Source organism: Camelus ferus, chromosome 9 (assembly GCF_009834535.1).
Source record: "Camelus ferus isolate YT-003-E chromosome 9, BCGSAC_Cfer_1.0, whole genome shotgun sequence".
In the NCBI taxonomy this organism is placed as follows: domain Eukaryota; kingdom Metazoa; phylum Chordata; class Mammalia; order Artiodactyla; family Camelidae; genus Camelus; species Camelus ferus.
Window position 1 is genome coordinate 57376117 of NC_045704.1, and position 27953 is coordinate 57404069.

The following is a 27953-nucleotide window of genomic DNA, read 5'->3' on the forward strand; positions in this document are numbered from 1 at the left end:
TGAAAGAAGTCAGACACAAAGAACCACACACTGGTTGATTCCACTTATATGAAATGTCCAGAATAGGTAAATCCACAGAGAAATAAAGTAGACTGGTGGTTGACTAGGGCTGAGTGGTGGGAGGTAGGGGAATTGGGGAGTGATGGTTAATGGGCTGGGGGTATCGTTTTGGAGTGATTAAAAAATTGATTGCTGTGCTATTTTCACAACTCTGTGGCTATTCTAGAAACACTGATGTGTACATTGACCTGCATACTTTGAGTGAATTACATTGCTATGTGAATTTTATTTCAGTTGTTATTAAAAATGTTTCAAAAAGTGCTAGGAAGTCATGGTAGTTATAATTAAATGATGTCAAGTATTTGTTATGTATTGAACATCACACATGCAATTAGAACAATGTCTAGCACATAAGGAACATCATTATTGTATCTGAACTAGAGAGCAAAACAATACACTGTCTTCAACCATCTCTAACAGAGATTAGCACGGGATATTGCAGAATCTCTTTCCAATCCTGCCCTTCCTCTTCATCCTTGATGGTTACCACCCAAGGTGAGACTCACTTCTTCCTTCTCACTGGGATCAGAGTAAACAGTCTCAGAACTGGTCTCCCCAACCCCTGTCTCTCCACCATGTAAATCATTCCCAAAGAAATCTCTGATTATTTTACTCCCTTTACTCAAAAAGCTTCTAACGGTTTTTAACAGCACAGCCACTGAATTTTACACAACTCAGCTTGAGAATGGAGCCTATTCAAATTTGACCTCAGCCCACCCATCCAGCTCTATCTCCTGTCACATGCCACCAGCCTAACTGGGATTTCCCACACGCGTCCTAGGTTTTCCAGGTGCTGTGTCACTGTTCTCCTTTGCTTTCATCACTAAAGGCCAAGTCCCTTGTGAAGCTTCACTTTATCTCTCCCACTAAAAGTCATTTCTTATGCCTCTGAATTTTCATAATATCATTCTTTTTGTACTTCAATACTGACACACGTTTGATGCCATGTATTTCTGTCTTTTTACCCTCTTCAATGACAGATTCCCTTGGGACAGAGGCAAATGACAGTGTGGTCGAACTATCTGGAGGTGCTGGTTGTCAGCTTATGCCTTTCAGCTTTGTGATGCTGGGACGTGGGTTTCAGGACAGGCAGACCTAGAAAGGTAGACATCCCTTTCTGCCACTTACTAGCTGGGTGACCTATTTTGTGTAAGTTACCTAATCTCTAAGAACCTAATTTCCTCATCTATAAAATGGGGTTAGAAAATTTACCTTGAGGGTTGTAGTGAGGGGTAAGTGAAATAAGCTAGGTAAAGTACCCAGCGCCGTGCTGAATTCAAATATCCAGTAGCTGTGACTAACCGGAGGCCCCCACGGCGTTTTGCAACTGTATGTAGTAAATGCACTGAATGAGTGAACCAACCAACCTACCACCCAGAACAGATGAATACAGGCAGAAGTACCATCACAACATGCGCATGGAATAAAAGGGACTGGTTCAGTTCAAACATCCCCGCTCCAGGAAAACTTGCCCCTCGTCAGAATTTAAAAATTTCTTTCTCTTCACTCTCACTGAATTTGTTTATAACTAAGATGACTGTAATTTAGCATCCATACTGGGACTCTTCTGAAAGTGAAAAGGGTGCTATCATGAAACCACGACAGCAGGCAAAATCAGGACCATCCCGAGTAAACCAGGGCTCGGTCATTTGACGTCTGTCTGAAGTACAGCACTCACTTCACTCTGCTTTGATTAGTTATTTAAAATGTCTGGTTCACCTTCTAGGTTTTAATATCTGGAAAAGTACTTTGCCCTCAGTATATGTTTATGGACTAAACAGTTTATCATCTGTCCTGAGTTGCTAACTTACATTTTGTTTTGTATTTAACTTCAAGTGTGTGTGTGTGTGCGTGCGTGCGTGTGTGTGTGTGTGTGTGTGTGTGTGTGTGTGTGTGTGTTTCAACGAATCTTCAAGCATTCTGAGGACAGGGCTTATGTTTTATTTTACATCTCTCATAGTGTGTGGCTAGGGTAAGAGCAGACACTCAAGAAAAAAAAAACAAAACAGAAAAGCAGCAGCCTGACAGCATTCCAGCACACACTCGCTGATAACATCAGCGAGGGAACTATGTATTGGAGGTTAAAGCGTGCCGGAACCAAAGTGCTTTTCAGTGCGATAAGAGGTGAATTAGGGTCAGTGAGTGAAGGAAATGAGTACTTCTCCTTTGTAAGACAGGAAATAAGCCAAGAGAAGCAGGCCTTCACAGAAGAGTTTTTATTTGGGACAAAAATAAATATGGCCAGATCTCACTCAAAATCAATTCTGTAAACTAAAGGAATTCAAAAAGAAATAGTTTAATAAGCATTTCAAAATCTTGCGAGCAGATCCTCTTAGAATTCCTGATTTTTTAAAAAAATTTTTGGGGTTGGGGAGGTAATTAGGCTTATTTATTTAAGTACTGGAGATTGAACCCACAACCTTGTGCGTGCTAGGCATGCACTCTACCACTGAGTTATACTCTCCCTGCTAATTTCTGATTATTAACCCAAGGTGAAAAGTAACTCTTAGTAGATGAGTTTTAGTTTTAAATATTTTCTTTTTAGAACCACATTCCTTCTAGGGAAAGTGTAGTTCACAAATATTTTTTGTACACGGTGAATTTCTTTTCCAGATTTCTCTATAGCCATAGCCCTATAAAACAGGGTGAAGTACCGAGTATTTTCATAAGGGGTTCTACCTGTCCTGACCAAGGGACAAGGGACTGGACCCCACCACAAGCCCTAGAAACACATTTTAGTAGCTTTCAAATGAGTTCTTTCGTAGATGAAGTTTCATTCCATGCACCTAGCTTTAAAGCAAAAATAGAACCCTAGAGGGTCTAAATACTTGGCCCTGTCATTAACTGTGCAACTTTAGACAAGTCACCCCCAGAGCTAAAAGTTTTTATACTCAATTAATTTGAATCAGAGCCTCTTCCTCTTGCCCATAAGAATTATAATACCACCTGCATCGTTTCATCATCTGATGTGAGACACCTAGCCAGAAGGTGTTCAAACGCAAATCATTAAAGTCCTTATACCCTCAGGTGGAGGAAAGGCTGCATTCAGAGGTGTAATTCCTGCCTTTCTAAGGATTCCAGGTTCACTGTCTTCTACTAGTTAAGCCCCAAATCAGACACACAGGTTGCCCCAACATATGACAAGTATGGTTCATTTGCCAGGGAAAGGACAGTAGGGCAGTGTCCTCAGCCTCAGTAACCAGAAGACTGACTACAAGGCAGGGCACTCTCCTGCCAGAGGCTGCTTTAGTGTCCTGTCTGCCAAAGACATGGGAAAACACCAAGTGGAAAAGTTTCAGTTTATACAATACAAAATACAAGAGTCTACATCCAAATGGCAGAACTCCTCCGTTCAGGTCACTCTTTCAAGCCCAGCCCACTTCGGTCCTTAGGAGAGGCCCAAAAATAACACCAATCCCTTCCCAGCCCAGTTTACCTTTAGACAAACACAGACTTCCCACCTCTGAGTAAGCACCGAGGCTGTGAAGGAATCTTAAGGGGATCAGGTATTTGGACAGACACAGCCAGGGCTCGTCTGTGTGTGTGTGTGTGTGTGTGTGTGTGTGTGTGTGTGTGTGACAGAGACAGAGACAGAAAGGGCACTCACTGGCAGAGGACAGGGTAGCTAGCTTATGAGATGGTATCTTTTGTTTCTGTGTTGTTTTTTTAATGCAATATTTACTGAGCATCTACTCTAATAGGCACTACAAAGAGCAAGGCAGGCGCAGTCATGGTCCTCAGGGAATTTACAGCCTATGGGGACCATTAAACAGATAATTATAGTAGAGTGTGATAAACAGAAGAGACCCAGAATCAAGAAGCTGGGATGGAAATGCACACAGGTGGCAGCCAGAAATAGCCTACAGACGTACAAATCAGTGCAGGTCCCTCCCGCTAACTCCTGGCTTTCGCCGCCAAGGAAACATCCCTAGACCTGACTCAGGATAAGTCATACCTTAAGTTGCCCTTCTTCTCAGCTCCCTGGTTCTCATCTTTTAGAGGTGAAGGATATAATCTGGAACTACAGAGCTGCCAAGGGAAAATAAAGAACCTGGTACTTAGGGCAGTGTATGGTATGATGCGAAGAGTATAGACTTTAGAACTAAACTGGCCTGGGTTCAAACACTCTCTCACGTTCTATTAGGTTGAAACACAAAAATGCAGTTAGCCAACCATTTTTTTTTTTTACAGTTTCACATAGTCCCATATAGTTCATCCTCTGTATTCTAGAAGTAAATCACTTAACCTAAGTGGTAGTTCCTTCAGGTGCTAACATCACTACCTTTCAGGGATATTGTAAAAATTACATAAAAAGGTGTAAGTGAAAATACCTGAGCTATAGTAGGTGTTCAGTAAACCTTAGTTTCCCCAAAGGTAGTAAGATGTATGAACCATATGGAGAGAGAGAGAGAGATTTCTTGGCAACTCTGAGTTTAGGAAACCAAGAGAGATTAAAATGAGGTTGAATGATAAAAATGATAGGTTAAAATCTTTGGATTTTGATGGTGGGGGTGCTGTGTGTTGGGAGGGGGCAGGTGGCATATGAGAAATCACGGTACCTTCTGTTCAATTTTGCTGTGAACCTAAAACCGCCCCCCAAAAAATAAAGTCCATTTTAAAATATGGGGGAAAAGATAAGGTGTCTTGGGCATGCTTTATTTAGACTCTGACCTCAGAGGTCCCAATATACACGTGGCCTTGGTGTTCACACTGATCTCCAACTTAAACCCTGCTCAGTCACTCTGCTAAAATCTTGTCAGGCCCCAGAAGCCTCTGTGGCTTAGGCCCCAATGAGCTGGCAAGTGAGAAAAAACCCATATCAGCACCAGTGATCTCAGTGGCCCTCCCCGCTCCCCACACATTCCTGAGCAGGACGACCTCTCTCACTTGGCTGGAGCCTCTCAGTCCACAAATAGGCCTGGCTGGGCTTAACTTAGCAAAGCGCAGGCCTGGAGCGCCGGCAATCCTGGGACACCTTGTGTGGAGACCTGGCCCCGCTGAAGGGACCGAAAGGGACGCTCGGAATGATCTGTGTCCCTCGGCTACTGAGAAGTTGGAGTGCAGGGGAACCATCCCGCGCTCCTTAACCTCCCTTTGGGCAGCAGGTGTAGAATTGGGATAAGGGAAAACTTACTTTGGAGTTTAAAATTATAAAAATGTTATATTAATTTTACTACAGATAAACTGGTCCACAGGAAACTGAAGGCTGCCTACTCAGTATTTTAAAATTATCTGTGGCATCTAACATGATCTGACATTTGTCCCCAAATTCAGCTCTCGATTCTGGATTGACGCTTGTATTGATTTAGCCTCCAAAAAGAATAAAGCCACTCACTGGTGTCCTGCAAAGTCAAGGACGGTTTTTCTTACACTGAAGCTTACACTACAAAATGGAATCTGAGTTCTAACACCTGGCAGTCACTCCTCCCTTGGAAGCCTCACTGTGTCCTGAAGCCAGGTCCTATGACCAGGCAACTCTTCTGAAATTATACCTCTGCTTGAGACTAGGGACGGCACTTCGACCATAGACTCTAAGCTTTGTTGTCCAGGAGGGCAGCCACGAGCCATACATAGCTCTCAGACCCTTAAGGTGCGACTATCTGAAATGAGACGTGCTGTAAAGATTTCAAAGACTTAATACACATTGGATTGCAAAGACTAAACACAATGAAAAAATATTAAAATCTTAATAATTTTTAATATTGATTTCATGTTGAAATGATATTTAAAATTTATCATTAACATTAATTTCATGTTACTTTTTACTTTTAACATGGCCACTAGAAAATTTTAAATTATACCTGTGGCTCATATGATATTTCTGTTGGACAGTGCTGCTCTACAAGATGTTAGGAAAAAGATGTACTAGGTTTAGGTACATTATGTGAAGACATGCCCTGACCTGCATCACAATTAATCCTATGGTATAAGAGCATCTTTACAAGTTTTATGGGGGGAGGGTATAAGCTCAGTGGTAGAGTGCATGCCTGGCATGCATGAAGTCCTAGGTTCAATCCCCAGTGCTGCCATTACAATAAATAAATAAGGAAACCAACAAACAAATAAATAAACAAACCTAACCTCCCCCCATGAAAAATTTTTTGGAAAAAAGCTTTATGGGGTTATGACATTCACCAACCAACAAAACACAGAAGTAACTCTAGCTAACTGTAAGTGAAGCAAAACTATCTATGAGGTGATAACAGGCACCACACTGAAGAAGTCAGATCACAGAACTACTGAAAGTATGTTCAGACACTAAACTGCAAGTGTCAGGAGGGCAGGGAGCACTCTATCTTCTCCCTATTGTATCTCCATCGCTAGCACGGTGCCCATAGACAGCAGTACCCATACATGGAAGATAATTATAAATTTATCAAATGAATGAGTGTTGTTAAAAATAAAGACACAACCTGCTCTTAAACAATTCTGTTAAGAATTTCTTCTTCATACACTTTTTTTTCTCAATTTGTTTGCTTGCCTCTTCTGCTGACCCTTCTCCTGGAGTCTTCTCAGTTCCAGGAAGAGTTGGAGGTTCACCTGGAGTGCTCCAAAGCCAGCTTGTGGGCTCTCAGGTGGAGGAGACAGCAAAGGATGGAAAGGAGGGCTCCTCTTTTACCTCTACAGATGAGCCTCGCCTGCAACTTCTAGGGTGTTTTGCAATTAACACAAACTTTCTGAGTTTCTATTATGGGCTCAACAATGTTGAAGATTATATTGAAGGCTACAGAGAAATTTTGAGATAAATTCAACCCATAAAGTGTTTATAATTTAGAAGGAGAGGTAAGAAATGTATACATGGAAAGCTGATTGCTAGCCGGGGATTATAGCCAGGGATTAAATACATGTGCCAAATAATGTATCTGAACTGTAATTGCTGGAAGAGAGCAGAGAGTAAAAGATGGTCTTAGGCAGTGGTGATGAGGAAAGGCTGACCTGAGCAAGTAGAATCTGAGTTGGACCCTGAAACCTGAGTAGGACTGGAATAAGCAAAGAAAAAGGATACAGGTATTCCAGGTGTGAACAAGGATGTGTCAGCAGGGATCAGCACACATGAGGGAGTGACTCACTCTAGGAACATGTTTGGAAATACATAGTGAGAGAATAAAGCTTGATCCCTACTTCAAGAATATTGAAATAACTAGAAGAAAACCCCGATGGTCTCCTACCACGGTATCTCTCCATCTACCAGTATCTGCGCGCACATACTGTCTTTCCACTTGTGACCACAAATCAGCTCTCCATGCTCCTATCTAAAGCCACACCGTCTACTTAGGCATTAGGTCTCCTTCTCTCTACTTCTCAAACATAACATCCAGAAAGTCTCCCCTTCTGTCCTCTATCAATATTTCACTTTCTACTAGAAAAGTCTACTGGTACACAAACATGCTATTAGGCATCTATCTTTTAAAAAATCTTCTCTGGACTCTATACCCTTACCAGTTACTGCTCCATTTCTTTGCTCTCCTTTGCAACAAAACTCAACATAATCAGCCACACTCATTGATTCCAATTTCTCTTCTCCATTTTTTGTTGAAGCTACTGCCATCAGGTTTCTGCCTCCAGCACTCCACCCAAACTACTCTAATCAATCACTAATGACATTCATGGTGTTAAATCCAAAGGTCAGTTCTTAGTCATTGTATACCTGAGCCACCAGCAGCATTTCCAAAGGCTGATCCCTCCCTCTGCTATATTTTCTTTACTTGGCTTCTGGGAATCCAGACTATCTTGGTTTTCCTCTCACTTTATCGGCTGCCGCTTCTCCATCTTCTTTGCTAGTTCTTCCTCCTTCCCCCAAACTATTAATATTAGGGTGACCCAGGGCTGAGTCTTTGGTCCTTTTATCTCGCATCTTGGTAGGTCTAACTCTCTTGGTGATCTAGACAGTCTCATGGCAATAAATACCATCTACACTCTGACCACTCCTGAATTTATATCTCCAGCACAACCCCTTCTCCATAACTTCAGACTTACACACTCAACCACATACTCGGTATTGCCATTGGAAACGTCCAACAAATACCTCAAACACAAAACATCCAAAACTGAACTCCTACTCTCCACCCTCAAACCTGCTCTACAGATATAACCCTCCCTACCTCAGTTATGGCAACTCCATCCTTCCTGTTGCTTAGGCCAAAAACCCTGGCGTCTTCCCTGGTTCCTTTCTTCCTCTCATATTCTATATCCAGTCCATTGCAATCTTGTTGGTGCTACCTTCACCACTTCTCCTCATATCAGCTGCTGTTACCTAGTCTGATCACCATCATCTCTTATGTGGGTCACCGCAATGGCTTCTACCCTGGCCTTTCTATAGCCTATTCTCAATACTGTAACCACAATGATCTTTTGAAAGTCAGACAGGACTGTCATTTTAAAATCATTCCTCTGCTCAAAACCCTTCAGTGGCTTCCCTTGTCACTCAAGAGTAAAAGCCGAAGTTTTAAAAATTATCTGCAAGGGCCTATGGTCAGCAAGGAGAGGCTCTAGAGCAAGTCAGCTAGCAAGACAGAGTCTTAAAACTTAACACAGTTGCAGGAGTGACATTCTGTCACCTTTGCCATATACTATTGGTTAAAAGCAAGTTATACATCCTGCCGTACCCAAGGGGAGGGGATTACACAAAGGCACGAACACTGGAAGGCAGGGATCATGGGCAGCCCAGTTAGAGTCTGCCCACCACGTGATCTGCCTGTATCTTTTTGTAACTTTATTTTACAGATATGAGATGGGAAGGGAAGTAAGTAAACATGAGAAAGGCCAGTAGAGGAAGATTTATTCCTGGGTGTTACCATCACAGCGTTTGTAGCCTTTCAGGCTGACCTGAGGCTATGAAAGCATCCCAGATTGGTGGTCTCTGTGCGGAGTTGCTCACTCACCCTTGGCCCTTGGCTGTTTGCATTGCCATTTCCTTTACCGTCCTCCCCTGACCACTCTTACACTTTTCGACCTCCTTGACTCTGCTCTACTTTTTTTTTTAACCCCTGCAAGAACTTATCACTTTCCAACATTCTATGTGTTGTTTAATATCTATTACTCATTATCTGTCTCCTTATGCTAGAACATAAATTCCATGAGGATAGGAATGCATATATATATATATTCCAAACCTCTAGTAACACCTCCAGTAACACCTGGAACATAGTAGGTACTCAACAAATATTTTTAAATCAGTGAGGCCTAATGCTTAGATTTCAACTAGGATCAACCTATTTTTTATTCTCAGCAGAGACAGAGCATAGCTCATCACTGTCTGCCACATACAGCGACACTTCTAACATTTACTATTAGGTCACCTCTGAGTCTGTTCTTCCCCCCCAAAAAAATCCCAATTTCATTGCCCTTTTCTCAGAAGCCTCATTTTCTAATTTTTTAAGTGTGAATATTCCCCAATTTCCTCTGGACTCTCAGAATTCCAAACCAGACAGCACAGACAGGGCAGCGCACGGGCATAAGAGCAGCCCGGTTCCATTACATTCCACATGGCAGTTTGCACCTGTTTCCCAAGGACAATAAGGTCAATGCCACCTTTTAGGGCAGATACATCAGTGCACCGCCTCTTCCTGCCACAACCGTGGTGAAAACCGCCACGAAGATGGTATCATTTTACTAGAGCTCTGTCTTCTCTCTTCAGTCAGACCTCAATACAATGTAGAATTATTCACTACGAAAAACATCATTTGCATTTGAATGAGTGAGTAACTTTAGATTCTAAAGAATGTGCCAAGACTTTGCTTATTAACTGAAGAATTAGGCCATGTAGCTGCTAGGATGCCAGGTACACTCCCGGAGGCTATTAATGGCAAATCTGGTCCTATGAAAAATGGGGACAAGACACCAACTTCGCAGGGCTATTATGTGGTTGGGATTAAATATGTGTAAAATGCAGAGTGTAGGGCCTGGCACACAGTAAACGCTAAATGGATTCCTTCCTCCATAGGGTTTAAGTGTGAAGCATTCAGCATTCATTTTCCATGTCTATGCACAAATTCAGGAAAAGGAGAAAGAGAACATGGGACAAAGAAGAACAGAAAAGGCCTAAGAGTGGGGAGAACACTGATACCAAGAGATGGGACGAAACCTGGATCTAGAAACCTCTCCTGGAGGTAAGAAGCCTAGACACAAAGGAATAATTCTCAGGCTGTTTTCCTTATGACCATTCATTTTCCTCCATCTTCTATCGAGACCCTTGGGCACTGGTGACATTCTCTGACACCTTGAAGAAGTAGGGGAAAAGGAGGAAAGAGGAGAGGGAGAAATCACGGAGTTAGCACTGAGGGCCAAGGGAGGTTAGAGGAAGCCTGGGGTGGAGTTCTGGTTCTAACTGACATCACCACCCTCCACCTGCAGCAAAGCAGGCAAGACCCCTGAAGGGGCCTCCACATAACCAAGCTTTCCACAGGAGAAGGAAGGGACCTCTCTGCTGTCACGCCCAGCTTTATAGAGACTGGCGGGGACCAGTGACTCCTATCCTGACTGAGTTCTCTGAGGCTCCATATGGTCTGGCAGGAATCTGGGCTTCTCCCATCCCAATCTCACAGCCTGGAAGGGATGGGAGAGAAAGAACAAGATTAAAAAGAGAGACTATGCCCCACCTCTTAGGGATCTTCTCTGAACCCCAGATGTCCACTACCTTCATTTGATTTCTGTGCCAGGAAGACCCTTGGATCCAGCTCTGGACTTGGGAGTTCCTGACTTTGGAGCAGAGTGATGACAATACAGCAAGTAACCAACTGAGCTGTGTCAGGTGGGCAGGACAAGGTTTATGTCTGCACTAAGCACACACCCAGCTTGACTGGAGAGAAGCTGGATGGGGGTTCTCATGGAATATGTCTTGGAGGGGCAGCCACCTCAGAGAGAAGCTCTGAAACCTCCCAAGGAAAAGTGACCTGGAAGGACTTGCTTACTTCTGGACCTCAGCCTGTGCACAGACTCTCCTTTTGCAGTTCCAGGTCGTGGCCTTCGTATTGGCAGCCACCCTATACCCAGGGGACTCAGAGGAGGACTTCCTCCTCAAGCCTCTATGCGGGCTAAGGCCCTGTGTGCCTACAGAGATGGCTTCACGCCCTGCATGCCGGGGGTGGGGGGTGGGGGGTGGGGGTGGGGCGTGTGTGGGGTTAGGAGATAAATAGCTGGCATGAAAAGGCAGCCTGTGCCTTTCATTCACTCCCAACCTCTTCAAGCCAAGTTTCCAAATAACAGGGATGATAACTGCCCAGTGCAGCCCAAAGTCTGTTCTAAAGTTGTTTGGCAAGAAGCCACCTGACTATGACTTCTCTCTCCACAGAACGGCATGTACCAAGTCACATCACTGCCTTTTGGAGCGTGGGTGGATTAGCTGCTATTTAACACGATAGGCTGGGCCCCTTTCCAGTCTGCTCCGGCCCCTGCTCTGTACCTTCTCCGCGTATAACAGAGCCTCATTTCTTGGGAAGCTGAACTTGCTCAGATGAGATGGCAAAGGCCAGAGCAGGAAGCAACACCCTCCTCCTGACAGCCCCCCGAAAACAAAAAGTTCCCAGTGACTTTTGGAAACATGTAATATGCAACTCCCAGGAAAAGGGTATGCAGGCTGGGGAACTAAATATTTTCTTTGGCAGCAGGCACAAGGTACAGAATCCTTTCTCTGTGAAATACTCTAGCTTCTGCTGTGTATAGTCTATTTTAGCCCAGGAGTACAAAGGAGAAGAAAGCCTAAACTTCTGACAAGCATATAAATTTCTTGAACTTTTGTTGAAGACCAATGAAGTCATTGCAAGTGTCCAGACAGGAAGTAAGGCCTCCTGGATTCTACTTTCAACTTGACCATTCATTTGCTGTGTGTCCTTAGGTGAGTTAGTTTACCATTCTGGGCCTTAGTCTCCTTATCTTTAAAAGAAAGGGTTTATTCATTAGGGAAAGCTGGGTGAATGGTATATAGGAACTCTCTATACCATCTTTGCAACTCTTCTGTATGTCTAAAGTTATTTTAAAACAAAGGCTTTCTTAAGAAGTGAAGAGGGGATATAGATTATCTCCAAGATCCTCTCTAACTCTAACCGTGTTCTTATTTATCCTCCTTCAAGTGAAAGAAAGTCTCTTTCCAGCTATCTCATTATATATATGTATTAAAGCAGAATTTTGCCCCCCTCCTCCTACCGCAGACAAGATGCTACGTAGCCCCAACACAAACCTATTTTCTGCTTTTAACATATCCTATACCCTGGGCAAAAACTGAATTCTCCAAATACACATTAAAACCACTCCATCCGTATCCTCTTTGTTCCTGCAAACAAATAAATTCACCCAGTTGGGAAAAGCTGTTTCTGGCAGCCCATGCTTACAGAATCTCAGTTTTTCCCTAGCAACTGGGCTAATTATAACTCCAGCTACCTGGTAACAGCATTCGATTTTCCTGACATTGGCTGGTAGTTTTAAAGCCATCTCAGCTCTGCCGGCACCTCCTTTCCTGAGAAGGCATCAGAGGAGCTATGAGACGGGGAGAAGGGAAGCAACTGCCTAAGTCTGGGTGAGAGTAGCCCAAGGGGCTGCCCAGATTCACAGAACTGAAGAGCTGGGAGAGATGTGAGTGTCAATCCCAGTCCAGCCCACCCATTTTATATATAAAGAACGAGAGGCCCCCAAAAAGTGACTTGCCTTGGCCAGGAACCTGGTAGTCTTTTCCATTACCTTCCCTCAGCCCTCCCATCCCATCAATCACCAAGAGCTACAGGTATTTTACCTCCTCAATATTTCACACATTGGCTCCCTCCCCTCCATTCCTATTGCCCTGGCCCTTATTCAGGTCCTCACCATCTCCTGTTTGGCCTATCTCTTCTCCTGACTTCCTGCCTTATCTTCTTCAAATCCATCTTTCCCACCCACCAGAAGCAGTGTTTCCTAATGCTTAAAGCCCATCAGTGGCTCCTTATCCCTCCTCCGGATAAAGTCTTCACTCTTTCAAATGGCACAAAGGATTATGCCCTGCCTACTCTTCAGCCTCATTCTATGCCTAGAACTTAAATCTAGCAACACAAAACCACTTAGACTTCTCCACACATACGATGTGGTTTCTTGTCTCTAAGCTCTTGCTTCTGGAAAAGGCTCTTTCTTTTCACCCCACCATCCACTGACTAATGCTTACTCCCCTTTGAAGACAAACTCAGGGGTCATCTCCTCAAGGAATCCTTTGTAGATTTTCCACCCATCTACTCTGTTCAGTTGGGTTAGAGATGCCTCATTTGAGTTCCCTTTATACTTTGTACAATCTCTATTCTTGCCTTCTACCATACTCTACCACTTGTGTCTTACTCATCTTTGAAGCCCCAAATTCCAGAGAGTACTTGGAATATAGTAGGAACCCAATTAATGTTTATTAATGAATGAGTGGATAAATCCAGATCTCCATGCTCTGTCCCTGCTTACCTTTGCAGTCATCTTACCACATCACAAGCCCGCGTTATCCCATGTTCTAGTCATACTGAAAGACCTGAAGTGCACCCAGCACACAATGCTTTTTCACCCTTTTGTGGCCTTGTAAATGCCACTTCTTCTGTCTGAAATGCTTTCCCATATTCTTTGTTCTGTTATTACTTTTTAAGATTCAATTCAAACTTCATATGCTTGGCAAAGCCTTTCCCGGTAGATTTCATTGTTCTCCTGAGTACTACAGAGCAATCTGTATATGCCTCTATGGAGCCCTTCTTACATTATTTTTATTTATTTGTTGATAACTCCACCAGCATCGAGCACAGTAGCTGGCATACAGTAGTCAAGAGATGTTTGAATTAATGAATGCATGTGTACAGACATGAGTCAATGAATGGCCAAAGTGATAATGCAGATGAGGTAAGCATTTGAGACAGGAATTTACAATGCCTATTTTTTCAACTGCATTAGACTTCTTTGATCAGTGTGTCAACCTGGATGTACATAACTAATAGGAAGAAGAAGTGGTTTTGTGATAAGTTCTTGTAGAAGTATAAATGATGGAGACACAGTTAAGGAGAAGGTTGAAAGTGGTTTAGACATTAAATCAGGTGCCAGGATTTAGTTTTAGATTTGTGTCCTAGTGATTGAAAGAAAAGATCTTAAGTATTCAAAAATTTCCTTGTCCCAACAGGTAAGAATTTTAAGCTATTTAAAAGCTCTTAAAAACCAGAAGAGTTGTGTTAGTCAAAACCAGGAAAAAAAGTTGGTTTTGATCAAGTATTTCACAAAATATTAAAGTAATTATGGTAGCTATAGGAAAGTTGCTTTAACAATTTAATGTGATTAAATACATGAAGTGGAAAATTTACCATTTTAACCATCTTTAAGTATATAGTTCAATGCCATTAAGTACATTCACATTGTTGTGCAACCATCCATCTCTAGAACTTTTCCCCAACTGACTCTGTATCCATTAAACACTAATTCCTCATCCTCCATGCCCCCCACAGCCTCTGGCAACCACCATTCTACTCTCTCTGAATTTGACTGCTCGAGGTACCTCATATAAGTGGAATCATATAATATCCATCCTTTTGAGACTGGTTTATTTCACTTAGTATAACGTCCGTAAAGTTCATCCATGTTGTAACATGTGTCAGAATTTCCTTCCTATTTAAGGCTGAATAATATTCTATTGTGTGTACATACCAACTTTGATTATCCATTCACCTGTCAATGGACACTTCCATTGTTTCTACCTTTTGGCTGTTGTGAGCAATATGGTATGAATGTGGGTGTAAATATGTCTGGTCAAGTCCCTGCTTTTACTTATTTTGGGTATATATGTAGAATCTGAATTACTAGATCATATAATAATTCTATGCTCAATTTTTTAAAGAATTGTCATACCGTTTTCCACTGTGGCGACACTGTTTTATATTCCCAACCAGCTATACACAGGGTTTCCAGTTGCTCCACATCCTGCCTAACATATGTTATTTTCTGGTTTTGTTTTGTTTTTTTTAATAGCCATCCTAATGGTGTGATGTTTAAAAAAATTTTGACCAAGGACACAAATATTGGTTACAACTATTTAATAAATGAAATCTTCCTACTTTCTTCCTACTTCTACTCCCAAAACGATGAGGAAATGCACAAGCATGCCTTCAAGGACGTCAGCAAGCTGAGAAGGAGGAGTTAGCACATACCATATGTGCAGACATGGACACACACAGACTATGTTCATACCAAGACTCCCACAGAACTGTTTAATAATAGCTTGGCCAATGTAGTCCTTATTTCTCTCCCTTTATTTACATTTCCCCCTTCCCTGCTATACACATTTCTTAAAGTTCACAGAAGTAAAACATAGGGGAAAAAATGTAGCAGCTAACTAAACAAGGTATCCAACTATAAAAGGAAAACAGAGTCAGGTCTGTTAAATACAAGAAGAAAACCATTCACTCTGCTACAGCAGCTGCAATAGTCACTGTAGACAGTAATCTGAGAAGGTGTACTCTCTAGCATGTGTCTCCAGGTATGCAGGACAGTTAATCATCCTTTACATTTATTTAACATCTAACACACTAAACGTGTTTACATAGAGGGAAGAGGGCAGGGCAGGAATTCATGCCTCTATTTTAGGAAACTAAAGCTCTAAGAAGTTAAGAGTCAGGCCAAGGATGTGCACTAGGAAAAGGCAGATTTAGATTTCAAGTTCTCTGATTGAGTCCAAAACTTACGTCCTTATATTTCGATATTCCTCAAAGATACTTTTCTTTCTGTAATAGCGTTCCATTGGTTCAAGTCAAGGTTCCTAAATCATGGAGCCTGATGGAATTCCTCCGAGACTTCAGTGAACTTTTGGGTGCTTAGCACACTAAGCAGCATGTATATTGTTACTCATCACATTTTCCAAAGCCTAAAGACATTAGGGTAGGGCTAAAGAAAATTAGTCATTGAGCAAAAGGAAATTTAATGAAAAGAGTAGATTTTATAAGTTCTCATCACAAGAAAAAAATTTTTTTGAACTATGTGGAATGATGGATGTTAGCCAGACTTACTGCAGTGATCATCTCACAATATACATATATCAAATCATTATGTTGTACACTTGAAACTACTATATTAATTATATCTCTATTAAAAGGAAATATAGGTCTTAAAAAATAAACTGAATTTAGAATCAGACCAAGCTTCCAGGTGTTAAACCAAGATGACAAAGAAGTTTGAAATATAACCAATCACAGTCATAATAATAATTTTTGTGAAAGTAAAGGACTTACCACTAAATAAGATATTTTATTTAAAAGGTAACATATCTAGCCTTTTTTTTTTTGAAGGAACATTTGTACTTGAGAGTAACGGTAACTTTGCTGCAATAGGGATACTTGGATTATACTATGTTATTTACATATGGGCAAACTAAAATAAAGAATTGAGACAAATAGGACAAACGGCCCCAAATCCACTACTGAGGAAGAAGAAACTGATTTGGAATAAAATATGGTCCAGACTGATTGTGTTCAGTAATTGGACTAACCTGGGTAATTTTGCCATCTCTCAATTTATCACAATGATGGCAAATATTTCCTGCGGATGTACTACCATGAGATAGGCACTGTGCTGATGTCAACTAATCAGCTCATTTGATCCTCCTCCAGACCCTATATTACAACACCCTCTTCAGCTCAGAGAAATTGAAGTTTTTGTCCAAGTTAACTTAGGTAGCAAGTGGTAGAAACAAGACACCATCTCAGGTCTGTCTGACTCATAAGAACTCTTAACTATTATGCCCAGTGACAGCAGAATAGCAGAAATAATGAAAATTTGGTAGGCAAGTAAAGTCAGTCCTCTGTTCACCCTGATTTTAAAAACTGAGCCGCAGAAACAAGCTATGTGTAAACTTCAAAGTTTGCTTAGGAAAACATCCAATCTCAAAGATGAGAAACCACAGCTCAAAAAAGTCAGTCATTTTAAGGGCCCAAAAACAATGGAACAACTCTTTCAACTCCTATCTAAAGGCCAAGTCCACTTTAACTTTCCTACATCAATTATGTCATATTTAAACATTGACTTTAGTCAGGATGATAATAACATTCAGTTTCTCCTGATGCTTTTATTATTGGATCTGGCCTTGTCAGACTTTAATTTCCATTCTTAGAATGGAATCTTAAATCTTTTAAAAAGCAAATCTTGAGCAGTAATAAGTTCACACAAGCTTAACAAGTGAGCAGTCATCATGTGGCAAAACACAGCGGATGGTGGTTTTGTGTGCTGTTCAGGAATCGGGTGTTTACTGTACAGACAGAGATTTCAGAAATTCCAGGGTTGGGCATATTTCTAGCGGCGGCACACTCGGCTATCATGAGAAGATGCAGGATTAGATAATCAACAACATCGAGGAAGTCAGCCAAGTTGCCACCCAGAAATTATTCACCAGAGCAGCTGCAGTTCAGAAATGCTAACAAGCCAGTCTCCCTGGGAGTGGGCCATGCTCAGCTGTAGACCACTTACAGTGTTTTCTCACTTTACTTTGCTCCAGAATCACAAGCTGTATGTGCTGCAATGGTTTCTCCCTTCCTTGTTTTATGTATTGTCTACCCCAAAACTGAACCTACAATTAATATCTGCTACCAAGAGGGGGCAGTGGTACCTAACTGTGTAGGTATATTCCCCAGTTGTTCTATGAGGAGGGTAAGTAGCTTCTTCCTGTGTTTAATTTACAAAAATTGAAGCCTAAAGGATAGTTTAACTTAAACATTCAACAAGAAATAAAGACAGACTCACAGAAACAATTCTTATGTATAACTGAATACTATTTTATCAATCTATACCTAAGTGTGAATCTTAACATTATTTCTGAATTCTCTGAACAGCTTGAAAGAGAGAAATCCTTAATTCCTTTTTTATTTACTTGCTTTGAAGCTGATACTTAAGTTTTTATATAACTCTCTCTCACAATTTCTCTTAAAATTAAACACCTTTATATCTTCCTTTACAATTAAGAATTATGTATACCTATTTTAGTCTCTCCCTCAGTCAGCTACACAAAGGAGGACTTGCCACTTGGAAAGAAAGAGACAGAACCCTCTCTCCAGTTCTTTTCTCCTGAAGTTTCCCTATTTCCCTTCTCTGTAGTCATCATGGTGAAATGCTTGATTGTCTTTCACTAAGACAGTAATTTTTCACTCTTTAAAAATATCTCAACGAAAATCTGCAGTAGTAAAAATATGTGAAATGATAAGATAATTACTATTCACAATAGATTTTTATTCCATGTATTTCACAAATGTCTGTTTTCTTTAAGAGAAGCATGCACATGAGCACCCAAGTTACTGCAGATTCTAACTTAGTTGGGTGTGATTTGATGCTTTTACTATATTTAAAGAAGAGTCCTTCCAACATGAAACAACAACAAAAAAATCAAGCTAAGTTTAGTCACAGAACAGGGCTCTGAATTCTTATCTGAACTACCTGACTTACCATGTGATGCACTGCCCATCACTCTCTGTGTCTCTTGGCCAACGTGGCTGCTAATTAATCGTCCTGACCTTGTGGAGTCACAAAAGGACTAAGAAGGATGAATGTACAACACATTCATGGAAATATCTGAGGGTGAGGTTAAAAGAACCAAACCTCTTTCTCATTTTAAAATATCAGAGTAACTATTACTACTAGTAGGTATATAACTACTACCTTTCATATATGTACGATGCTATGAAGTTTAGAAAGTTCTTAGATATAAGTCTTCTTATTTAACCTTTCTGGCTGCTATTTATTCATACTCTCAACAAATAGTCTTCAGTGCCTATGGTGCTGTGCGTTATTCTTAATGCCAGTTCTACAGGGGCTGGAACAGGCTTAGAGAGGCTAAGTGACTCGCCCAGGTCCCTAATTGTCCAGGGCTCCTGACTTCTGGTTTGTTAATCCCTTGTCCTTCCAACAAAACAGGACTGCCCTGGTTTCTATCAATCCCTCATCACTATATAGTGTGATAAACTAATTTCAACCATAATGTTAATGATTGATAATGGCTTTATGTGTTCAGCTTCCCAAATAAGGGCATTTTTACCCAAAGCGGTTGGTGCCTCCCAAATAATCACAGCCAAATGGGATGAGTAATGTGAGAGGTGAGTGGGACAAAAACATGGAGAGAAGGGAAAGGAGGGAACAGTAGTTTGAGATTCCTCAAATCATATGATGCCAGTAGCTGCCTGACTACTCTGCATTTAAGACCAGGAAGAAACAGGGCCATTTCTACCTCCTGAGTGGGAATGGAGTCTAACAAGGGTTGTCACCTCTGCATGTGATGGTGTCCTGTAGCCCACTTCCCCCGCTCTGCCTCCATGCAACTCCTATGATCTTCTTAATCACATTTCTCCAGGAGAGTAACACTGCCCTCTCACACCCACCCAAAGTGTTCCCTGAAGAGCAGAGGGTGAGACAAAATGACTCAAACAGTCATTTGATTCAAGCTAAAAAAATTCCTTTCCTCAAATTATCTAAGCAATTGCCCCTTCATTCTGCCTTGCTTTGGAGTGAATGGGAAAACGTTCCTCCCTCTGCACAATGAACAAATTCATTCACTATGCCTATGCCGAGGCAAATACTGCCACTCATGCTCCCCTCTACCATCCCTCTGAGTTACCCACCCTCACTTGGCAATGCCCTCCTTGACCCCTGGCAGCTCCATTAAGGCACACTTACTACAGAGACATGAAAGATGAAAGATGAGTCTGGGTCAATTCAGGGAAATACAAATTAAAACATGGAAGTCTAGGAAAGACAGAAAATAGGGCTAAGTCCCTCAGATTTAGCTGTTCATCTTGGTTGAATTTAACAGTGGTTTGGGTCTCATAGCCGCCAGTTTTTCCTCTGATCCAAGGTATTACCTAGCTGCCTGCAGTGCCACCTAAGCTTCTCGACAGGACAGGGCACACACAGATACTCATAATAAGTGTATAGTCCTCTGGTGTAAACAGCTGGAGATTTAGAATCTCTGATGAAGTCAGAAGCCATCAGCTCCAGGTCACTCAGGCCACTTCAGGTCCTGTTGCCCAGACACTAAGAAAGCCAAGGAAACCAACAATGTGGTAACCAGTTAGGAAGCTTAATCTTTGTAACCCCACTGTCCTTTTACCAAGGTGCTGTCTCATCTCACCCTCAACTCAGCCAATCCTCTCCGTCTGCCTTCCCCACCTCACTCACCCATCAATCAAGACAGCCCTCCCTTCCAGGGAAGCCGCCATTCCCACTCCCACCCCACCCAAGGCGAGCCGCTGCTGTTCCTTCCATCAGTACCCTTTTCTTCATTCTAAGGTGAACTATCTCTAAAGATGAAAATGCCTAAGATTCTATCATAAAAGCTCATCTGCATAATCATCTTCAAAAACAAACATGAATTTCTCAAGGAACAGAAGTGTCCTCAGACTGCCCTTTTCTCCGGAGCATCATTCCCTGCCCCAGTGAGCCGGACCTACAAGGGCCCTTCTGTAAGCAGAGGTGTGATTTGAAAACTACCTGCTCCAGTCACGTCCGGGGCTTGTTGAAAAATGCAGATTTCTAAGCTCCCCCTCCCTTACTAAATCAGACTCCTTGGGGGCGAGGCATGGAATCTGCCCTTTGCACCAGCTCCCAAGGTGACTGTTCTACACAGTTCCACTCCAGAGTTTGAGCTAATAGAATCCAGCTCCCTCTCTCTACAGAGTAGGAAAGCAGGAAAAACAGGCACAGAAGAGGGGAAATGGGCTTGTCCAAGGTCACCCGGCCTGGACCCCGCCTCCCTCGCTGACTGGCACAGCACAGCCCGCTCGGAACAGCGACGGAGCGACGGCGGGTCCCCCAGCAGCCCCGCCGGCCGGCGCCGCGGCCCCCAGCACTCACCCGCTTGTAGACGTCCTCCCGGCTGGCCTCATACTTCTGCTGCATGCGCTCCTCCAGGAAGTAGATGCGCAGCTTGAGGCTGAAGTTCTCCTTCTTCAGGTCATTGAGGTGCTGGGACAGAGTGCGATATCCATTAGACATGGTGGGCAACCCATGGGGAGGAGCATGCCCAGTCGCCCCCTCACCCCAGGAACGTGGTGCCGCTGCACCCGGGCATGAAGCGAGCCGGCTGCCACGCTGCCCAGGCTACGGCGACATGGCCCTGACGGCGGGCGCTCTCTCCCGGACGAGGGACTGGGCTCACTGCTCTGGGTGCCGGAGCGCAGCGCACTTTCCTTTTTTACCTCCGGAGATATTTGCGGAATCCCTGACAGAGGAACATGCTGCGTGAACTCAGACACAAGTGGTGTAACCCGACTCCAGGCTAGGACTCGGCCTTCACCCTCCCTGAGCCTCCCAGGCCCAACTGTAGGCAGTTACCAGTTTCTTGGAAAAGAGAAGGGGGCTGACTCCCAGAAGTTTCCAGGAGATGGAGAATGGGAGTAATTCAAGGTGATGGTGGGGTTGCCAAAAAGAGAAGGAAATGACAGTGTCTGTGTGTGTATGTAAGCTCCTGGTGGCTGATTTACACAACAAAACCAGAGGAATCTGGCCAGAAGAGAGAAATAAGGTTGCTACAGAGAAAAGCATAGACAAAATGGTGCCCAGGTGTCAACTATCCCCTTTCTGTCAGGTGCAAATCTTTGAGCAACTAACCAGAGAGGGCTCTAATTTCCTTAGATGATCCAATAGCTCACCTCTAATCAGGTCCTTCCCAGTTTTTCTCCCTAGACCTTTCAAGCCCTGAGGCAGTTAAATAAATGACCTTTATTACCATGTCCCTTCCCTCCCCTCATACACACCAGCACCACCTCCAAAGAAAGAGCCAATCTTCTAGTTGGGCGGAATCTTCGCAAACTCTGTTTACCAGTTACACAAGCTCAAAGAGGCAAAGTCAAGGCTCCTCCCTCTCAGGAATGAGGAGAAAAAAGAGGGTGGGAGGTGAGGGAGGGAGGCGTCAGCCTGGAGCCCAGAGATTTCACCCAGTTACTAGTTCTTAACTCTGGCACCTGCCAAGTGGAGCCAGGCACTCATCACCAGATCCTGCTCGTGAAGCAATTTAAGATCCTTGAATGACAGCTGCAACATTAGCAGGAAGTATTATTTATACCACACCACACGGGACACTGAAGGTGACTGGGACACAACCCCACAGCACAGATACCAAACACAGGTCTCAGTTGCAGTAATACCAGGTTGAAAAAAAAATTCATATTAACATCCAATATAAAGGAAAGAAAGTTTATACTTAATTCAAGTACTCACTTCCTCCGCAACCTGCCAGCTCTTCACTCTTCTAATTCTTTCTTAATTCTTCATAACAATTCCAATAAACATTCCCTTTTGTACCCATGTTGGGCATGTGACATACAAAGATGAAGATAGTCTCAACCCTCCAAGAGCGAGGTGGCCATACAAATACAGGTGTGTGTGTTTTGCGCTATAGTTCTCCAGCCATGTTATTCAAACTGCTTACAATTTAAATTGCAACCTAGAATGTATGCACGTGCACGCACAGACACAAAACTGACGTACAAGTTCCACACAGTCATGTTAACCTATGCACAATGCACTCTGATACGTTCTGTTCCATTTCTCTTTCTGGGAGTGACCCACTCACTGAATTGATTTCATGACCCACTAATTAGTTTTGTCGTAAAGTCTGAAAAACACTGAATCCGTGGGAACCCAGAAGAGTGATTTAACTCTTACCGGGGTGGTGAGAGAAAGAAAGCGTCAACTAGGAGTTGCACTTGGCACTTTGCTTTGGAAGACAGAAAAGTTTTGAGTAAATAAAGTGGCCTCAGGAGGGCATTATTAGAACAGGGCATTCTCTCTAATAGGTTGGGATTATAAATAGGCAACACATCTCTTACCATATACTATTGGTAACATAAAGCAACGTATTCCTCATTTAAAAAAAAATACACATTTAAAAGGCACTGAGCTGTTTTCCTTAAATCTGTGCTCTTAGAATGTATGTGCTGCCGAAGTGAGCACCTGTGCTCTTAGAATAAGTGAATGCCATCCAGGCTTAGTTAGAAACAGTGAGGGAGAGAAAAGTCTAAATTAGAACTGAAGAAGATCCTTTTCTGGTCCCAGCTCTGTTACTAAATAGCTGTATGACCTTGGGAGTGCACTTCTCCAGAGGCCTAACTGTCCTCATTTATAAAATGAAGTGGTTGGAAACTAGGTGATTTTAAGGACCTTTCCAGGTCTAAGCTCCTAGAGGAATAACCTAGTTATTCTTACCTCCATTTTGCACAGGGGGAACCAGGTGCCAGATTCTAGCTTAGAGTTTAATCATGCTTTTGATGCCTACTTGGATTCTTTCATCATGTAAGATAACTTAATAGAAGTTTTATGGGAAGTGAAATGACATATGAATGCAGGTTTTCTCATCCAACCTAGATATTGCTTTCTCTAGGTATTTCAGCACATGAATGCCTGTTTCCTCTCATGCCCTATGATCCCTTCATCCCTGCCTCTCTGGCTTCTTCTCTGTTATTTGCTGGCTCTTTAAAGCGAGTGCTTAAGTGATGATTAGTCCTTAGCCTTCTGATTCTTTTCTCTTTATACTTTCTCTTTCAGAGTTTGTCCACTTTTAGGGCAATCACTTTTGCCTCCCAAACAATCCCCAAATCTCCAACTGAGTTCTCTTACACAAAACCTAGCCCTACGTGTCCATCTCTTTGCGAGACAGCTCAACTTGAATGTGCTGTTCTCACAACAAACCTCATAGCAAACTCTTTGGCTACAGTTATCTATCACGTCTTCCAGAATTCATCCAGTCATCTCTTCTCAGTATTATAGATTTTAAAAAAACAGCATTATTTTGAAAGCATTATTTTCAAACTCAATCTTATCCTGTCATCTCCCTTCCTTAAAACCCTTCACAGGCATCTCTTCACTCTTAGAAAAAAAGAAAAACCCATCACACCTTCTCAAGACACCCCACCTTTTTTTTTCCCCAAGTTCTTTTTTCAAGTTTAAATTTCACCTAAAGCCTCCCCTGCCACACCAGACTGGAAAGACTTCTTCTTCTTTTGATCTCCTAAGGCAAGTATTAACATTTGGCAGATGTTCATCTTCTCCCTCGTGGTACTGCTTTTCTCTTGTCCTGCAGGGTTACGTACACCTTTAAGAGCTATTAACTCTTCATGTGTTTATATCGCTCCGACTAGTGTAAGCCACCCAAGGGCCAATAATTTCAATGTCTATCTATAGTCCTTCAGCTCCCAAAGCAGCCAAGAAGACCTCTCCAGTCAACTCATCCCATTGTGCAGTTTACAGTCACCTCAGTCAGACTCGAGTGTTTTGAGGACAGGCAAGGCATATTTGGTGTCTTTGTATTCTCACTGCACAACGTTTAGGAAGCACTTCCTAAATATTTGTTGAATTAATGAGTAGATTAGTATTGCATGTATTTCATCTTTTGCTGACGTGATGTGTTAAATATGGGCTAGCTGGTATTACTCTCAATAACCTTCCAATAATATAGAAAGGTTTGTTTTAATAGTCCCAAAGAAGCCACATCTGCTAGAATGGCTACTATAGAAAAATGATGTTTTGTTCACTTAAATTTCCAAGTTTATATGACCATTTTGACCTTTCTCCAAAACTCCAATCTGTATCTAACTTCCTAGTAGAAATCTCCTCTCAAACACAGATATCTCATACTTGTGGTATATTAGACTGAGTCCCTGATCTTTCCCAGGACGAATGCTCCTTCCCCATTGGACCCCACTTCACTTTGTAACCTCTCAATATTTGCAGTTGCTTGGGCCCAAACCTTTGAGTTATTCTTGGCCTTTCTTCTACACATCATTTCAACTGTCTATAAATCTTATTATTTCTACTTCCAACTCATATAGACTCTGTCTACCACCACTTCCACTGGAACCTCCGCCACTCAGGCCCAAGATACTGTACTCTCTCCACTAAATTATTTGAAGAGCCACTTAACTGGTCTCCTGCTCTCAACCTTGGTCCCCAGTAGTGGATTCTTAGCACAGCAGCCACAGTGAAACTTAACATATGTCAGATTACTCCTCTGCTGGAAACGCCCAATGGCTTCCCAACTAACTGAGGGAGAAAAGCTAAACTGTCCCATTAGCCCATAGCCCATAAGGCCCAAGGCCCAGCATAATCTGGAGCCTCTCCCTTTGCCCTCTCTTTTGTTATTTTTTCCTACTACTCCCCCCTACACTCTGCTCTAACCACGCTGTTTCTTTTTACTGTTTCTCAAAAATAGCAGCACCCCCTCCCAGGGCCTTTGAGCCTACTGACGTTCTGAACGCAGGCTCTTTCTTTAGTTATGTGCATGATTCTCTTCCTCACCTTCAAGTCTTTCATCACATGTCACTTCCTCAGTGAGGTGACTGCCCTGTATAAAACTGTAACTCACCCTATGCATTCCAAATCTCCCTTCATTGTTTTTTTTTTTTATCCCATAGCACTATATTCTAAAATATTATATTTACATATTCATTCTGTTTCTTGTCCATCTCTCCCCCACTAGCATGTGAACTCTACAAGAAAGTCACAGCGTTGGTCTGCTTTGTTCACTGCTGTATCAACAGTACCCAGATTGCTGCCCAGCATATAGTAGGTGCTCAATAAATACTTGTTGAATAAAAGAATGGATGAATAACTGACCTGCTGACTTTGACCTCAGTGGATTTAATTGCAATAGCTCTTGTAGGATGAAGAGCGTATCTGAAGGTAATTTTATAAGTAAAACAAATTACTCTAACAGGCTAATTTTAATACATAAATGCAGAATCTGAACTTTGTACAAAAGGGAGTATTATATGACAAATAACAATCAAAGGGCAGTATAAACTGCATAAATAGTAAAAAACTAGAGACATTAGGAAAGAGGCTACCAGAGAAGGTTCCACAGAGAACTGACATTTTAGCTCTCCCTTAAGGATGCATCAAGTTTGTACAGGCTTGGGGGAGAATACAAGGCAATGCAGAAGGTGCAGAGAGCCAGCTGTACTAAAACAAAGGGCACGCACTGTCCTGTAACAGGGGCACAGAGAGGATAGAAAGGGAAGAACCATTTTAGGAAGATACTGCAAGTCAGGGTGAGAAGCCTGAGTTTGTTCCTTTAGGCAAACCCTGGCTCTCAGCTCAGACAAAAGGTGAGGAGAAAGGCAGGGAGGGAGGGCCAGGAATGGTCACTGGGAAGATTGTTCATTTGCTTATTGTTTATGTTTTGTTTTTCTTGTTTGTGTTTTGTAGCTTTAATAAACAAAAATGCACATACCTGGGCTGCACACTAGACCTGCTAAATCAGGGCCTCTCAGGGCTTGGGATGAGCTCAGCACTGCTCAGGAAATAAGCACTGCAGGTTCTTAAGCAAGGGGCCATGCTTCTATCTTTGTTCTTCCTTTCCTAACAGCACATCGAAATCTTTACTACTCTTCTCTCAAAACATTTTTTCCAAACATTAATGGCTACCCCCTGCTCTTTCCTTAATTTCTTCTTCCCGCCGCTTCTTAATGTATTAGTCCAGACTGGAAAGAAGACCTCAGTAAGAACTCAATCAATGCCAGCAATAGCAGGAGGATTACAGCCCAGCTGTTGTGTGTCACGCCCCATTAACATAACCAACTGTCAAGTCAGCCTTCAAAAAAGACTGCTTCACATTCGCTTAATCATATTCAGACCCCCCAGATAGTTCTTATAATGGAAATGCTTGAAAACATACTAATCTCTTACCAATCCCTCTTCTAAAAATAAAGTTCCCTGCCACTAAAAACGATTAATCATCTTAATTGACACTTTTTTCCAAATATAATAAAACTTCTGCAACAGTGCAATTCCACTGTGATATCTGTGATAATTCATATTTTTACATTTTGTGAAAATAAAAATATTCTTAAATAATATAGTAAGCAGAGGAAAAGGAGAAGAGTGTTTTAAGTAACCTTTGACACTTAACTATCCACTTACAAATTGGCAGTCAATATTACCTCTATTACACATATTTACCTAGGTGGGGTAGCACATATTTGTGCAAAAAGCAATAGCTTTTGGACCAGGGAGATTTCAGATCAAATCTCAGCTCTGCTATTTTCGAATTGTGTGACTTTAGGAAAAATACTTAATAGTAATTAACTACAGGAAAGGAGTCAGGAGATTGGGATCCAGGTAGACTATTAAGAGTGTTACAATTGTATCTCTAGTATGAACTACTGTTTTTCAATTTGAGGCAAATAGAGTGAAAATAGTATGTGTTAAAATTTAGATATTGGATATATGGACAAATGTTTTACTTGTTCTTTGTATATTCTTGTTGTCTATGAAATAGTTTATTATTTTAAAGGGAATAAAACTAGGAATTACAGGAAAGCAACTATTAAATAGATATAAGAATAAATTCTTGGGGGTAGAGTGTATAGCTCAGTGGTGGAGTGGGTGCTTGGCGTGCATGAGGTCCTGAGTTCAATCCCCAGTACCTCTATTGAGGGGAAAAAAAAAAACCGAATATATTCTTTAGTAGAATCAGATGTAATGAATTTATTACCACACTCTATCCATACATCATACATCAAATATTTATTTAGCACTTATATTATGAGAGATAGGAAATTTTGACTGAAACTAAAGACTATTTGTCAGGGATATTATTTAAAATCTTCAGACATCAGCTAGGAGTTCTAGAGAATTTTCAGGGTCCATAGCCATCCTCAGAGTCTATGTTTGAAATATATTTTCTCATAGAAACAATATAACCAAAGGCAGTACCAATGAGAGCTCTATCACTTTTTGAGGACTCTCAGAGCACCACTCCAGCTCTCTTATAGTAGATGCCTAAAAGGTAGCAGGAGTCTACCTGTTCAGATTGAGAGCTCTGGTTGCCTCGTGCAGGAAGAGGAAGTGGAGATTAGTGAGCATAAGGAACATGGTACTTCCAAGACAAATCAGCAACAATGACCGGGACCTAAGAATGATCTTCCGCAGACTTTGCTGTCATATTTTCA

At 42.0% G+C, this 27953-nt stretch overlaps 1 protein-coding gene across 11 annotated transcripts in view; it reads right to left on the reverse strand.

Annotated features, from left to right (window-relative positions):
- Positions 1-27953, reverse strand: part of PDE4DIP (phosphodiesterase 4D interacting protein) — a 195017-nt gene that overhangs the window by 110041 nt on the left and 57023 nt on the right. For 8 of the 11 annotated variants that reach the window (XM_032486898.1, XM_032486907.1, XM_032486897.1 and 5 more), the window contains exon 4: positions 20860-20970. In XM_032486898.1, the coding sequence (XP_032342789.1) occupies positions 20860-20970 (111 nt within the window). Of the gene's footprint in view, positions 1-20859; positions 21180-21203; positions 21328-21656; positions 21724-27953 lie in introns of those variants that run through there. The other 3 variants (XM_014564408.2, XM_032486904.1, XM_032486903.1) reach the window with 3 other exon arrangements.